Source organism: Crocuta crocuta, unplaced genomic scaffold (assembly GCF_008692635.1).
Source record: "Crocuta crocuta isolate KB4526 unplaced genomic scaffold, BGI_CrCroc_1.0 scaffold457, whole genome shotgun sequence".
Classification (NCBI taxonomy): Eukaryota; Metazoa; Chordata; class Mammalia; order Carnivora; family Hyaenidae; genus Crocuta; species Crocuta crocuta.
The window spans coordinates 4,417,099-4,434,381 of NW_027531318.1; the positions used below are offsets into that span (position 1 = coordinate 4,417,099).

Sequence of the window (17,283 nt, forward strand, 5' to 3'; positions counted from 1 at the left end):
ATTTTGTTCCATATGCTTTTCTCTTGTGTGTCATTTTGCTGTTGTGCATTATTATGACATCATCATTTTCTTCCCTTTTTCCATCAAGTCATTCTGCCAACAGGGCTCGGTCTCCGAGCTCTTGCTTTCGCTGCTTTCTTCTTGGAAAAATTCTGTCAGTCGTCGGCCTGCATATGTAAAATCTGATCCTGTTTCAGCCGTCACTGTATGTGTTCTTGTTGCATGCCCTTTGCCTCAATTATTCCATTTTCTTTGCCATGAATTCATTGGAGGGATGTATGATAAAGTGGGACTAGAGTTTGAAAAAGAATAAATAACAAACACAAAATTTTGTGAACCACATTGAATGCATTTCTGCCAGCCAGCATTCCATGTCCTGTCATTGCATTTGTTACTTGGTTGCTGTATCTTACTTGGTTAGTTATTTGTATCTCAGCTTATAGCTAACCATTCACAGGCATGTGATGACAATTTGTATTGATTTTTATCATTCAGTTAAATGTATACATTAAGTTTTACAACTTTTGAGATATATCATTTTAAATTTCTCAGAAAGTTCTCTTTGCCCATTGTAGCTCTTATGGTTAATTAAATATCTTTTGAATGACAAAAGGCACTTAAGGCCAAGACTCTGTAAATTAGTTACAATTTTTGTGATTGTTATTAGGATTCCATTAATAAAAATTCCATATAATGCCCTAAGCTTTTTGATTCCACTAATAAATTCCATATAATATCCTAAATGTTGTTTTGTTATAACAATAAAATAATTTAAATCCGCATTGCCAGCTGAAAAGGTGAAGTAAAAGGGAACAGATGAAGTTGAACCATTCGTTAAATGTGAAGCTCCTGAGTAGTTACTGATGTTATGAACAGTGACTAAGATATCGCTAGGTTGATGGGTAATGTCCATTTCGAATTATAAGCATAATTTGGCTTGAAAATATTCTAAGAAATGAAATTTTCTGTACCAAATCTTTGACCTTAAGATTATAGCCCTTAAAGATTTTAAAACCCTTAAACCTTTCAATAAATGGGAATGCTATTTTCTATTCTTTCTTAGTTCTGTTCTCTATTCTTAAATTTCCAAACAAAAATTTAAGTTAATGATGACAAGGTGCAGAGTACATCCGTATTTAACACGAATTTTCTGCTACTTGCTAATCTTTTCCTTATCTGGTTAACAAAATCTGCTAGCTAGCTAAGTGCTTTTTCTTTTCAAACCACCCATGTCAGCTGTCTTCCTGTTCTTTTCACAGTTCTTTATTAAATTGCTGAGGCTTTATAGCATCTGGCTCCAGGTATAATTTCTAACAAAGGCTGAATAAAAGAACATGGAGCTTAAGAGTTTTCTGTTTTTATAAGTTACTGTTAGTTGTTGACAGCATAAATAGTCGATAAGGAAATAACTCTTGAAAGCACAAAATCAGGTTTAGAGAATGTTTATTAGGTGGAAAACAACTTGATATCTGCCAGATATTATTTATACATATGTAAGAATAATGCTTGCCTTTTGAACACATCATTTTACCTAGTCCTGTATATTCTAGGATCAGTTCCAAGCCAAAGGATACATGCGTTTGCAAATTTCCAAATACAGTATTAGAATTTTCCCTCTCTAGGCATTATTCCAATTTATACTCCACTTAGATGTGAAGGCCTGTTTCTCAATGTAAAACATAGCTTTTCATCTAACTTTTAGAATGTTTTCGTACACTGATGGATGAAGAAAAGATTTTAGTGTGGCTTTTTTTTTTTTTTTTTGTATTTTTCTTATCAAGATGGAAGTCAAACCATTTTCTTTTCTGTGAATGATATATTCATATCTTATAGACATATTTCAGTTTTAAAGTAGGAACTGTTATTTTATAATAAAGACAAGCATTTGAGGTAATCACCTACTTGATTTATTGTTCATAATACAAAATTGGTGTAAATTATTTTTGGTACACTTGTGTACATGAATATCACAAGGTTTTTCCTTTTTTCTAAAATGAAGTTTGGGAGTAATCAGTCCAAGCCAGAGTTCACAGTGGATCTTAAGGGGGCGACAGTGGAGATGGCTTCAAAGGATAAATCCAGCAAAAAGAATGTATTTGAGGTAACACATTTTTTTCCTAAGTATAATTCACCTTCTTAACCATGGTAATCGAGTGTTCTTTTTTGAGTTATTTTGAGCTGTATTTCAGTGCAACTGATTGAAGCAAAGTTGGTCATTAAGTCAGTTTGGTGTCATAATTTAAGGGATAAAAAGCTGATATAAAGATCTGGGCTTCATTTGCATAAATTATTGGATCTCAGACTATATATTGCAAGCTTCTGTTCCACAGTCTTGCCTTTCCCTACCAACAATAAAAAGGGTATAGTTTCCTTTACCTACCAGATCTAACATTGAAAACTAAATTGAAACCTTTCCATTTTGTCATTAAAAATCCCCCACAGTAATACATGATTCTGTATCTGTTATTTACTGCTGCATATCAGACCACCTTAGAATTCAGTAGCTTAGGAGCAAAGAATCATTCTCTTAGTTGGATTTGGCCTGTGCCGAGCTGAGTGATTCTTCTGATCTCACTGGGACCATTCATGAGGCTTTAGTAGTGGCTTGACTGGGTCTGGATGGTCTCCTCTTGAGCCGGCAGGTTGCCAGGCCTCTTTAGAGCTCCCCAGGTTCGCTCACACTTCGGGAGGCTCTTGCCAGGCTTCTTCATGGGGCCGTGTCGGGGTTCCAAGAGGGGGAGAGCAGAAACTGTGAGACATCCCGAGGCCTAGGTTTAGGAGTCACACACCAGCAGATTCCATTGGTTAAAGCAAGTCCGAAAGCCAGACGAGTGTTCAGGGTTGTGCGGAGCGAGAACACACCTGTTGATGGAGGAACAGTAAAGGCACATTGCAGAAGGGTGCATCTTTGGAGATCAGAGGAATTTTTCAGACTGTCCTTGCAAACAGTCTTTCCAATCCCAACCTACCTTTATACCATCGTGTGTCAGTCCTTTCCTGTCTCATTCAGGCATTTGCTGTTTTCCAATTGAGACCTAGGTTTTCCTGCTCCTGTGACTTTACTGTTTCCTAGTACCTATGGCATTCTCTGCTTGTCACATGTTACCTGTCTTCCAAGACCCATGAGAAATATGACACCACCACTGAGGCTTCTTTTTTCATTATGCTTTTAAAATAGCATTTAATTTAATATCTCGTAGGTTACCATCATCTGTACTCTTCCCACTAGATAATTATTTTTTCAGCAGAGAGACTGTATTTTCCTTATCTTGAAGTAGGAACCTCTGACAGTATCTTATGTGCAGTGAATACTCAGTATTGGTAGACAGGCTTGACCCACTCTCAGAAGGAGTACAAGAAAGGAAGTCAGTGTTTACTGAATTAACCTTGTAGTTTTAAGAAGTAATTTCAGAGTGAAGGTGAATCCATGGTCAAAGAAATGTAGGCAGTGGTATATATTGTTATTCTTTCCTTAGAAAATCAGTGCACACTGGGATATCAAAGCCCTGCGATATCTTGAAGGAGAGAATCTTGTTTAACTTTCTGTAATCCAGTATTTCCCAAATTAATATCATAAACTTTTTTTAATTTATTTTTTTGAGGAATACTTTTAAAAAAAAGCATTGCTTTCGGAACTATGTTTGAGGCATATGTCTCAGAATGTTGGGAAACATTGCCATATGTTCCTCAAGGAAAAAAATAAGTCAGTTGCTAACCAGAAAATAGGAGGAAGGCTTTCCCCTAATACCTCAAAATTTTTCTTCAATCAAGTAGAAGAAAATTTGAACAAAAGAAATTATACATAAATTGGTTACTGCCTTCATATAGAATAATAGATAGTGTCCTTAGTTGAGTTAGTTCATGATTCAACACTTAACTTACTAGTACTGTTTCTGCCCAAAAGGGATGTAACATTTGTCTGGGCATAGACTTTCTCTTTGCACCAAGCCATTATATTTGTCTATTAAATAAGAGATAATATTTAACTCATATTTTTCAACATTTATTTTTTTAACTGGAGAGAGAAAAACATGCCTCAGATTTACATAAAAATATCACAGATTTTATTTCTTTACAAATGAATTTTGTTTCGGGGCACCTGGGTGGCTCAGTCGGTTGAGTGTCCGATTCTTGATTTCAGCTCAGGTCAGGATCCTAGGTTGTAGGATTGGGTCTTGCACTGGGTTCTGCCCTGAGCATGGAGCCAGCTTGGGATTCTCACTCTCTCTAAAATAATAATTATATATGTGCATGTGTGCATTCATTTGGTTGAAAGCACTAACCATACCCTTTTTTGTTTCCTTTTCTCTAAAGCTGAAAACCCGTCAAGGAACAGAACTGCTAATTCAGTCTGATAATGACGCAGTTATTAATGATTGGTTTAAAGTTCTTAGTAGTACTATCAGTAACCAGGTATGTGTTTGACTTAGGTAAATGTTTTTACTACAGAGCTGTTTTTCTTTTCTGCTTTCTAATTGGCTATCGTATCTAGTTTCCAATTTATATGTGATAAAACAGAGGTGGGAAAGATAGTGGTCAGTTTAGCAATTCCCCAGGACTCATGAAGACTGAACATTCCTTCTCAATTATATAATATTTGCTATTAGTGGATTTTAAATAATTTTCAGATTGAGCCATTGGTCCTAAAAGAAATCATTCAAGAGTAGGAAGAAACCATTTCCTAGTTCATAGTATTTATTCAATGACTGATGAGTTGGGGATAGTGCTGTTTGGTGGAGGCAGGTCCTACGCACATTTTTAAAATGCATAAAGCTATCTTGTCTTCATGAGCACCTTTTCTTTTGTCATGATACCTCTCTAGCTACCTCTTCGATGTTCTAGTTCCTCGCCCCACCCCCAGTCATGGAGTTGTTCAGTACTCTCACATTCCTGGTAATCTTCGTGAGCACACGCGCGTGTGTGTGTAATATACTATATATATACAGTAGATATATAATACAGTACATTATAGAATATATGTATTATATATATAATAACCAAAAAGAACCTCAAATTTGTATTCTGTAGCTGTCTTAGTAAGAGCAGGGAGAAACAGAATAGGGACTCTACTTTTTCAGACTATATTCTTACCCTTCACTGTTTGGGGACATGGTTCCTGATTTTTAAAAAAAATTTTTTTAATGTTTTTTATTTATTTATGAGAGAGAGAGAGTGCGCGAGCATGAACAGGGGAGGGTCAGAGAGAGAGGGAGATACAGAATCTGAAACAGGCTTCAGGCTCTGAGCTAGCTGTCAGCACAGAGCCCGACACGGGGCTCGAACCCATGAACCATGAGATCATGACCTGAGCTGAAGTCGGACGCTCAGCCGACTAAGCCACCCAGGTGCCCTGACATGGTTCCTGATTAAGGATCATAGGTCAGTGACAAAAAAGAAAGTGAATTCTTACAGGGGGGTATTATGGTTTTAAACTAAACCAAGACTGAAAAATAGTTGGGACTCACGGGCTTCAGTGAAGACTAAGAAGTCTTTCAGAGACTGTAGGTGAAGCCTCATTATTAATAAGATTTGTGATCTTACTGAGGTATTCTATCTCTATGGGCTTCCATTTTTTCACTTATAAAATAGATTGGATTTGATTGTCTCCCAGTATCCTTTTAAGCTTCAAAGTTTTTATAATGCACTCAGTTCAAAACAGCCAGTTTTGGAATCTTTAGTATTAACTCTTCCTCCTCTTTTACCTCTTGTAGCCAATTATTCCTATATATTCACATATATATTTACACATACACACATATATAGATATATATATTCTTCCTTTGCTGTTTGTAATATTGTATATTTCTGAATCTCGTCTCTTCCTTTCCATTTATTCCTGAAACCGTGATCAGGACTTTATATGTTAGATAAGAGTCTGTTTCTAGTTTTTCTTATTTCACCTCATCCCCCATCGATATGCTCTTAATAGTATTGCTGTATGAGACTTCCTAATGTTAACTTTACAGTCCTCTCCTGCTCAGAAACCTTCTGTGACTCTCATTAAAATTCAACAACCCAATCCCAGTCTATCTTTTCAAATGTACCTTCATCTCTACCCGGTATGGGCTTTCAGTTCTAGTCACTGTAATTTCAATCCCTTGAAAAGCAAGTATGGCTGCATTCATTTAACAAATGTGAGAGTTCTTTATTCACTGGGGAGAAATAGCAGCATGCATCCGGATGCTACACCTTTCTATATGGAGTTTACAGCCAAAGACAGAAGATTACTGAAGACAGATGACTGAATAGCTAATACGGTGGAATGTGATGAGGTTTATGATAGTAAGGGATATACAACTTACTATGAAAATACCAATTAAGTAGAGGCTAACCTAGTGTAGGAGTCCAGGAGAGCCAGGAGAGAGAGGATTTTTTTCATTTAAGCTTATAGGATCAGGGAGTAAGCCAAGCGAAAAGAGACTAACATATTATTGACTATGAAATTTAAAATATATACTGTTTTAAAAGTGGCAAAAGATACTGTAGAAATATGTGCAATAAATGTAGAAAGATGCACAAGACGCCTGTAGGGAATATAAAACTTGATTGATAGACTTGGAAGAAAATCTCATTACATGAGAAGTCTATCATGTTTATGGATTAAAAGATTCAATAATGTGGAGCACCTGGGTGGCTTGGTCAGTTAAGCACCTGACTTCGGCTCAGGCCACAATATGGTTCATGAGTTTAAGCCCTGTGTGGGACTCTGTGCTGACAGCTCAGAGTCTGGAGCCTGCTTCGGACTCTCTGTCTCCCTCTCTCTCTGCCCTTCTCCTGCTCACACAGAGACAGTCTGTCTCTGTCTCTGTCTCTCTCTCTCAAAAATAAGTAAACATTAAAAGAAAATTTTAAAAGATTCAGTAATGTAAAGATATATTCTTCCAAATGATTTATAAATTTATAGATTTGAGATTTTTGAACCTCCTTCAAACTCTCGTTGAACTTAACAAGCTTACTCTAAAATTCATACAGGAATATAAAGTCTGTAAAAATATCCAAGACACTCTGGGAGAAGAAAGTGGAAGGACTTATTCTCTCAGATGTCGAGACTTTATAAAGCTGAATTAATTAATAGAACGTGCCATCCATACAGGGATAGATATACAGATCTATGGAACAGAATAAAGAACCTAGAAACCTTCATACCTTTGGACACTTTATGCTAGATTTAGCACTATAAAAACATAAGGAAGAATAAACTTTAAAATAAATGGTACTGGGTCAACTGGATATCCAACAAGAAATTAGAACCTTTCTTTACACTGTACACAAATATAAGATCTAAGCGGAGTAAAGACATCAGTGTGAAAGGCAAAACAATGCTTTTAGGTTTGAAAACTCATTTCAGTTTTTTAATCCATAAAAGTGACTTTGATTAGGCTATACATGAGCTCTAGGATTTCTATCAATGCCTAAAATCAATGAATCTCTGAGTAATTACTAACTGTTGATACAAAGCATAATTTGCAAAATTTGTTGGTATGAAAAATTAATGTGCTATTGACTAGTTAGCTTTATCTTGCAGTATTAGCACAGAATGTAGCTTCATCCTGTTCTATCACCATAGATTTAACTCTTGTTACCACGATTCTTATGCAGTCGATCTACACGAGGGAAGATAGCCTCATCATCAGTATATAAACCCATTGTCATGTGAATATCAGCATTTTTTCTTTTTTGAAATCGGAATTGATTTCCCCCATTTAGAGGGAAAAAGAATATTTGTAAAGCGGTATCAAGTATCTAAATCATATATATTATATACTAATTGGTTCACTAAAATCATTTGGGAGGATCATTTACTGATTAGAATGAGAATTATGCTGTCACATCTAAAATAATTTCAAAAGAATATGTGTTTGGGAAATCTTTAATTAATAGACAGTAGAAAATGATGAAGCAATTGAAGAGGAGATACCAGATTCACCAGGAATAGAAAAGCATGACAAAGAGAAGGATCCTAAGAAACTTCGTGGTAAGTTATTCTTTACCTATTTTGCTAGTAGCTTGACTGAAAGCATATTCTCTTAGCTTTTCAAGTATTTTAAATATATAAAGGCTGAATGGAATCTCCAGTATTATAAGAAAATTGTAAGATTAGGTAGTTACAAACTCAGTGTTTCAGGATTACTCTCTTTTTGTTAACTCGTCAGTTTTCAGCCTCTTTATATGTGCCCGTACAGAGTCCTTCATTTTAAGATATTCTGGTACTTTAAGAGAAAAAAAATGTGTTAGAATGTACTTCTGTTGCACTTGTGAATTACATTGTTTAAATAGGCCATTAGCTATGGCTCTGAACTTATTAAATGTATTTTAACAGATTCACATTCAACTGAGAATTTTAGGCATTCAGATTAACTGATTAGAAAATCATTACTGTTTTTGTTTTCCCACATTCTGAAGAAGGTTAGGCCTGTTACTGACATTGTCACAGACATATAACAATGTAAACACATGAAGATTTGATTATTTTAATTCTTTACTAATATATTGTTTGTGCTCTCAACTTTCCTCAAATATAGTTCTTTTCAAGAGATTTACTTTTTGGGTACTTTTTATGGTAATCAAAAAAGAAATCAGACTGATCAGAATATAGGACATCATTCACGTGGTTGTATTCTTAGTGTAGAGGTAATTATGACGATATGTCATTAGCTTAAAGTACAAATAATTATGATGGATATATGTATATATCTCCAGACTCCAGTATCCAGACTCCAGTAAGGATACTGCAGGATAGGGCCTTGTTGTGTTTTATGGATATTTTTTTCTGGTCATTTTACCTTCTAAAAGTGATGGAGAGTCAAAGGAGGTAAGTAGTATCATTTATGAAATAATATAAATTAGAATAACCAGTGTCTTAGCACATATACCAAAGAAAGTACAGTTGATTGTCAGTGTTTAGTGATAAAAATGAAATGTTTTGCTTGGTTTATCACTTTGAAATTAGTTCTGTGTTACTTTGATTCTTCAAATATTACTCTTAAACTATGTTAAAGTTATAATAACTGAATTTATAACTGATTTTTACCTTTGAGATTAATATATTTTGAGTGCTAGGTGGAAAAACTCTTTATCAAAAAGTTGTTATTTTATGAAATGACTAATATCTGTTTTTCTTAAGCCATGAAAGTGTCTAGCATAGATTCTTCAGAACAGAAAAAAACGAAGAAAAACTTAAAGAAGTTTCTTACACGGCGCCCCACTTTGCAAGCTGTTCGTGAAAAAGGTTATATTAAAGGTAGGTAGAAGTGATGTTTATAATAATGAACTTTGGCCAAAATCAGAAATAAGACATTTTAAATTAAAAACTGAAAAATTTTTGCACAGTAAATAAGTTTTCATTCTTTAAGAGTTTACCAGGTTCATCGATTGAAATACATTTGAATGATTAAAATTGATATTTCAAAGCACATGAAGGGTTTAACTAAAGCCTTGAACAGACCTAAACACCAAACTGAAGTTTTTAGAAACCCTATACCAGAGGAACTACAGGGATGTTATGGATGGATAGGAGATATCAAAATAAAGATTTTAGTTTTGAGATGCACAGATCAGAAGAAATTTTGAATAACCTGTCACTAATATAGTAGAAAGAAAAATATTAAACAATTTTATCTTGATTTTTGGCTTTCAGTACTCATTTCAGGTGATTTTAAAATTAGCATAAGGTGTCTTTTCCTAATTAATTTTTATATTTGTTATTTCATTTATAAGCAATAATATCACTAGAGATCACTAACCTGATCTCTTTTTAATAGAGAGTATTCTTTAAAATCACATATACTTGTGTACACCTTTAGTTTTTACAAACATTTTTAATTTCAGTGATAAAATTGTCTAGTACATGACTCAAACAGAGATGTTAATTAGTAAAGATATAGGTAAAGGTAATACATAACTTATATATCTGTCTCTGAAGTTTCAAACAAAGACCATCACTGGAACATCTGTTTGCAAAGCATCTAAATTACACAAATGGGTTTCGTTAAAAAGATACTTAAAACTAGGTAGAGTTCAGCCAATTAACGGATTCAGGTTGGCAACCTTAAGAGTAATTGGTAAACAGAGATTCCCAGATGATGCATATGAATTTAGTATATTGACTTCAGAACCTTAAAAAAAACCTGACAAGTCAATGAATAGAAACTGCTATTAATTTGTTCACCCGGCTTTTTCACTGAGAAATATAAACTGTTGGTGCTTTTTAAAGTGTTAATGCTGCTTTATGGTGATATGAGATTGTGTTTAGCACTTCGAGCATAAATGTGGCATGTCAGAACTATTGGGTTGAAAGATTAATAGAACAGCCTTTACAATATACTTTGTGAAATCAGTGTTGGTACACAATGGGTATCACCATGTTTTTTTTTTTTTTAATGTTTGTTTATTTTTGAGAGAGTGAAAGAGATAGAGTGTTAACAGGGGAGGGACAGAGATGGGGGAGACTCACAGTCCAAAGCAGGCTCAAGGCTCTGAGCTGTCAGCACAGAGCCTGATGCAGGACTCAAACCCACAAACCATGATGTCATGACCTGAGCCAAAGTCGGACACTTAACCAATTGAGCCACCCGGGCATCCCATGCACCTCATGCACCATGCTTGTTTTAATACTTTAAAAAATATTTGAGTATTTACTAAGTGTAATTAGGTGCCATGAATACCTACTGGTGTTCAAGAATTACAAGGTCCCTGCCCTCATGAAACTTACATAAAAACGAGAAATGGACAAGATAATTTCAAATAGTACTAACTATCCTGAAGAATTTAGAATAGAGAGTGACTGTGACTAGGTTGCCTTACGCTGCTCCTAAGGTTTTTCTAAGTAGATAATGCTGTAGCTTAGGGTGGGAGTGAAAAGAAGGAGCCATGTTTGGGGGAGAGGATGGATCTCTGCCAAAGGTGTAGAAAACAAAAAGGCTGTCAGGTAAAAATGAGGGTGTTTGTGGAGTTTAGTAAAGCAAGACAGTTGTTTCAAGTGGCACTGGAGAGGGTAGGCAGATCACAGAAGGCGTAAGTCACAGTTGACAGTGTCTGGATGCACTGCAAGTCTTTGATAGCACCCTGGATGGTTTTCACCATGTTGCAAACTAAACTTTAGCAGGATGGTTTATTTTAAAAAAATAAATCTCTTTCAGACCAAGTATTTGGAGCCAATCTTGCTAATCTGTGTCAGAGAGAAAATGGCACAGTGCCAAAATTTGTGAAGTTATGTATTGAACATGTTGAAGCGAATGGTAAGAAAATGATTTTTTTTTAAATGTTAAGCATACTGACCTATTGTTTTGCCATCAAAATCCTTAGGATTTTTATGATTTTGAGTGACGGAACAGTTGTAAGATATTAAGAAAAGCATCTTGTTTGCAAAAAACTTACATGTTTGTACCTATTTAAATTAAGATCTTTTGAATGTTAAGACCTATTGAATGTTCCACACTTGTAGTTGATTAAGCATATGGTATTCTTTGAAGCCATTTGGAGTTGGCATTTGCTTGAAATGAAGAAGGTAGTGATTATGAAACTGAGTTTATTAAGAAGTGATTTGATAGTGTAGAAGGTAGGAGGTTCTGTTTACTTATCAAGAGAGATTTCCTTCTCTTTAAAATAAAAATGAGATCACAGTTTAAAACTGTTAAATGAACTATAAAGTGTCTAAATAGACAAACCTTATGTCATTTCCTGTTAAATAAGACTTAAACCAATTTATATTTTGGTTATTTTTAACATGTTTATAATACCTATACTTTTATTATATATCTATAATTTATATTATATACATATGTAATATTTTAATAAAATAATAATATCTTGATGGTAATCACTTTAACTTGTATCTGTATGTCATCAAAAACAACTAGTATAGTTAAAATGTTTCCATAGTTCATAATTTCTGGCAGTTTCAGATCTTGTCTATTTGACTTTTCTTGTCAACGTTACCATAAAGACAACATGCCTTTATTTGAAGTTATATGAAGAGCACATTAGATAGTGTGTGCTTTGTTAAATGTGTACAGCCTTATCATTTAATGAACATTTGGATTTTTTAGGCTTACTGGGGTGAATTTCAAATGAATCTATTCCACATATAAAAGAAATTAATAAACTGTCAAATTATCAATAGTTTTTATAGAGCCTTTACTTTTTAATTGCTAGCTTATATTAAGTTTATGATAAGCACTTAATAGGACAGCCATGTTTAAAAGAGTGCTTTAATAAGATGTACATCCACATTATAAAATGTGCAAAAAGAAAATGGGCTGATTTTACTGGTTTCTGTTACCTTTTGAACTATCCCCAGATGCAGAAGTTTATCTTAAATTGTTAGTATTTCAAGTTTGATGAGATGATTTTTCTGAAATGATCCACAGTCTGCATGATAAACAAAGTAGAATTGTTGCTGTTTATTAAATATCTCCACCCCCTCTGTCTCTGCCAAACATCTATAAAAAGCCAGTTAGAGGAAAAGAGGATTTGCCCATTTGATTTTAGGCTAATGTTAATGAAGAAGGATTCTGAAACATGCAAGCATCTTTAGAAGAGGCAAACACCTACTTTCAACACAAAAATACTGTAATTTTCTCTTAGGTTTGGATGTTGATGGGATATACAGAGTAAGTGGCAACCTTGCTGTGATCCAGAAACTGAGATTCGCAGTCAATCATGGTAAGATTGTACTCCCTACTGTTATGTGCGAAAACCCTCATAACTGTTAGAATAGGTTTAAAGTAATTTTTAAACATTTCCTCTTCTGTTTTCAGATGAGAAGTTGGACTTGAATGATAGTAAATGGGAAGATATTCATGTTATTACTGGAGCACTCAAAATGTTTTTTCGAGAATTACCAGAACCTCTTTTTACATTTAACCATTTTAATGATTTTGTTAATGCAATTAGTAAGTATGTCATTATACACTAAGGTTTTTCTAGATGTTGAAAGTCCTCTGTACCGATGAAGCTACTGCATTCTGTTCGATCTTTTAAATTTTTTCAAAGGTTTTACTTCAGACATTTTAAATGTGACCACCAGATGTCACTGTGTATTACCAAATATCAGGTTCTAAAATGTCACTGTTTTCAATTTCATACAGAATCTCCAGTTATTACCTTTTTTTTTTTTTTTTTCCCCAGAACAAGAACCAAGACAGCGAGTCGCTGCTGTTAAGGATCTAATCAGACAGTTGCCAAAGCCAAATCAAGATACAATGCAGATTCTTTTTAGACATCTCAAAAGGTAAGAGGTTCACCACGGAAAAAAAGAAAGGGAGGGAGGGAGGAAGGAAAGGAGGGAGGGATGAAGGAAGGAAAGAAAGAAATAGTAATTAGGGAGGAAAAAAAAGGTAAGAGAAATGCACAGTTATGAGATGTGGCATGGTACCCATGAGACCAAGGTCACTGACACACTGGTTCAGATCCCAGCTGAGCTACTTCCTATCTTTGTAACTTGAACAAGACCATTCCTTTGGGCCTAGTGCCTCATAGGTAAATGGTCTGCTATGAAAAATATTTACTTAAGGTAAATATTATATGTGAAGCATTTATATAATACCTAGCATGTGTCTAGAAATTATTCTTGAAGTTAGTTAATAAGAAGATGAGATTGGTTATTAAGTGATGAATATTACATTTAAATTACTCCTAAGTAAAGCCATCACAGCTTATTGCTATAGTTGTTACTGTAGTTACTACAGCACTATATTTATATAGTTACTTTAGTACTATATACTATAGTTACTATAGTTACTGCATAGCCATTTTAATAACTTTTTTGTCTTCTTATAGAACACTAGAATACTAAAATAAATTATCCCAATGAAGGAGATTTAAAACAAGCACATGTAAAATGAGTAAAATGAAAAATTAATATCTGTACCCTAATGAAATTTTTTTCCCTATCAACCTAGTGGAGTGATTATTGTTACCTGAATTGTAGCTCATGCTTAAATCTGTGTCTTACTTTAAACACTAAGCTGAAATAATCACACATTGAAAGTTTGGTAGAGTGTGTATAGTTGAACCTTTCAGCTGTGTTTATCCAAAAGAAACCTTCACATGGTGTTTGGACTGAGTTCTACTTGGTTAAGTAGGTTCACTTGTATGTGTCTTAGGAAAATGGGCATTATTTCTTATTTCTTGTTTCTTCTTTTTTTTTATTTTTTTACTTTTTAAAAATTTTTTTTTGAGAGAGAGCATAAGCAGGGAGGGGCAGAGAGAGAGGGAGACAGAGGATCCAAGCAGGCTCTGTGCTGTCGGCACAGAGCCCAATACGGGGCTTGAATTCATGAACCGTGAGACTGTGACCTGAGCTGAAGTCAGATGCTCAACATACTGAGCCACCCAGGCGCCCCATTATTTCTCATTTCTAAATGCAAACTGTTTTTGTTTATACACAATTTGAGAATTTTTCCTCTCTGCTTACTCTTTTAACAATTTATTTTTCCCCCCTTAGAGTTATAGAAAACGGAGAAAAAAACCGAATGACTTACCAGAGTATAGCAATTGTTTTTGGTCCTACTTTGTTAAAGCCAGAGAAAGAGACTGGTAATATAGCAGTTCATACTGTCTACCAAAATCAGATTGTAGAATTAATTCTTCTGGAAATAAATTCCATCTTCGGGCGTTGATTCTTACTGAAGATAACCTGTGGAATAGAAGCTGGATTCCATCAGATTTCACACCCTTAAACATGATGTGTTTAATTTTGGACCAAGCAGTGACTCTTTGATTTTGCACTTTTTTGAGGGATCACAAGGGAATGGGAGAGTCAAGATGTGTGTTAAGGCCCTCATATTTGCTGCTTTGTTGCAAGTTGATATAACTGTGTGTAATTTTGAATTAATTTTATCCTGAATGTGTGCATTTCATACTCTGAATTTCAGTAAAAATCAAAACTTGCAATTCTAACCAGTCGTATACACTGGATAACTTGGTAAGAAAACTACATTCTTTTTCCTCAAACTGGATAATGTAGACTTTCTTCTCATGATTTGTTAGATTCATCACTTGATAGAACAGCACTCACTATCAGTTGTTTTGAAGACGCTCTTGGGCATTCTAAACAAAATGAAGTATATCCTTTTTGAAACCTGTGTACTTCTTTTCCAGGGTTTCTGCATGCAGTGGTAGTCTGTACTACAAGTCTCTATAGCCCGGATGTAATCCCCTGAGCAGCCTTGCTGCCCGTTACTGTGTTGCATAGCATCCTTACTGGATGGATGTCTTAGTTGCTTGTTTGGGCAGCACACTAATATTACTTAACACACTGTGATATACTGGAGTTTAATGTAGCATAAGTCAGTTCAGAGTATTTTTGGGCTGTCTGTGCTACACTGATTTGTAGCTAACCATCCTAATTCTCTCTAGTGCCATACTGAGTTCTTGGTATGACCCTGTGGAAACAGACGTTAGTTAATGTAAATATAAGCTAAAGACTTAATGTCCTTTAGCTTATGTATATAATTTTGTTGTATAGTCTCAGAGTACATCCTAACCTGACATTTCTAATCATGATATTGGTAATCTTTTCCGTGAATATTAGGTTTCCTCCAGAAATAGGCTGTTATTTGAGAAACTTAACTGTGTGCACTTTTAGATTTTAATTACATTTACAGGCAAATCACTGTAATGCAAATGGTACTGGAAAAATACTGAATAGACTTGCTAAATGGTAAATGCACTACAAGAGGAACCTTTTAGATAATTTAATATGTACAGAATACATTAGAAAAAATTTATTACAGAATTCTAACTGCAGTATGAATAGTGGAAACCCATATGTAAATTAGATGGATGGAAAATGACATTGCTAAATTGTGAATTTCTTTTTACATTACTAATGTAGATTGATTTGTACAATAAAACAGGGTTTGGAAGGTTTTGTTACAGAGAGCATGGTCTGTTAAAGATATTTTAAGATGTATTTTTCTAGATTAACTGATGTATATGAAATGTCTAATCTGAATAAAGAAAACTATAAGAGGTTTAGAGATTTTCCATTGGAAATGTGCATTTTGGTTTTAATTTTTTTCCTTGTTTTTGCATTTACTGGCATCCTCTTATACCTCATTTTTAAAAAATCAACTGAATCCACTATTTCCTGTGGTAGATATGTTTTCCTCATTTTCCACACCTTTTCTGCTTCCTGCCATGCCATTACCTCCTCCACTATCCCCCCTCCAATTTTTATTTCTTCATCAATATTTAAAAGTGGATGATTTATAATCCAGACTCTTTTCTTAGAATTGGATTTGTAATTTACAGATTGCCTTCCTTGGGAACAAATAGTTTTTGTATGATCTGCCTAAAAATCTCTTACCTGAGTTTTGTGGTATTGTTTTGGTATTGTTTGTTGTTGTGCTCTTGTTAAATTGGTAACAAACCAAGCTACTTGATAGCTGCGAAAAGCAGTTTGTTTTGGGCAGGGAGAAAAAGACCCAAAATGAGAATGTTTATATTTGCCTAACAATGTCCTGAACAATACAATATGCTTTAGAACTGGCCTATATAGTGATTGTATGCCAGCAAAAACAATTAGACTCAAATCAGTGATGCTCTTTCTCTTGGTAGCTGTGGACATAACAAAGATTAAAATTGTCCTGTGTTTCTTGTTTCAAAGTACATATGTGTGTATGTGCGGTCTTAAATGTTTTATTAGTCTACAGCTAATTAGTTTATTGTAATATTGTATGTACAGTGAGATCAATGTCTTGTGTTTTCATCCTTTGTGAATTAAAAATTCTCACTTGTTTTTTTTTTTGTAATAACAAAACCAGTAATATTTTCCTGTCTTGATAACTTGATTTTTAGTAGAAAATACATTAAAGGCTGAAATAAATTGTCAGTGGAATTTCATTTGCTAATAGGCCTTCTCCTTCAAAATGTCATTTAAAAAGTAGTTGGAAATTGAAAGAAAAAATATATTCAAATATGAATTAGAAGAAAAATGTTTATTCACACTTTACAACAGTAAGAAACTGCCTTTCACTCTAGAAAAATGATGTTGTCTTTTAGATAGGGGCAAATCTGCCAAATGTTTTTTTCTTATGGGAAAAGCACCAATGGAATAATTCAGCCAAACTGGACTTAGGCAGATGTGTAGTATACACATACACATGTATGTGTATTTAAGTGTGTGTGTATGTGTGTGTGCGTGTGTGCACGCATGCCATTGCTTACATATAAATGAAAATTCATTAATAATAATGCAGGTATCTGGAAACCTTTTGTGGTATTTTAGTTCTATCCCACAATTCTTTGTAAGCCTGTAATATTAGACGTTAAGATAGC

General features: G+C 34.3%; 1 protein-coding gene across 3 annotated transcripts in view; it reads left to right on the forward strand.

Annotated features, from left to right (window-relative positions):
- Positions 1-16,814, forward strand: part of ARHGAP12 (Rho GTPase activating protein 12) — a 118,201-nt gene extending 101,387 nt beyond the window's left edge. For all 3 annotated transcript variants that reach the window (XM_077771757.1, XM_077771758.1, XM_077771759.1), the window contains 9 exons: positions 2,000-2,101; positions 4,315-4,413; positions 7,882-7,975; positions 9,125-9,241; positions 11,139-11,237; positions 12,586-12,663; positions 12,759-12,893; positions 13,129-13,231; positions 14,447-16,814. In XM_077771757.1, the coding sequence (XP_077627883.1) occupies positions 2,000-2,101; positions 4,315-4,413; positions 7,882-7,975; positions 9,125-9,241; positions 11,139-11,237; positions 12,586-12,663; positions 12,759-12,893; positions 13,129-13,231; positions 14,447-14,621 (1,002 nt within the window). In that variant the 3' untranslated portion in view covers positions 14,622-16,814. The remainder of the gene's footprint in view (positions 1-1,999; positions 2,102-4,314; positions 4,414-7,881; positions 7,976-9,124; positions 9,242-11,138; positions 11,238-12,585; positions 12,664-12,758; positions 12,894-13,128; positions 13,232-14,446) is intronic.
- Positions 16,815-17,283: the final 469 nt, after the last annotated feature.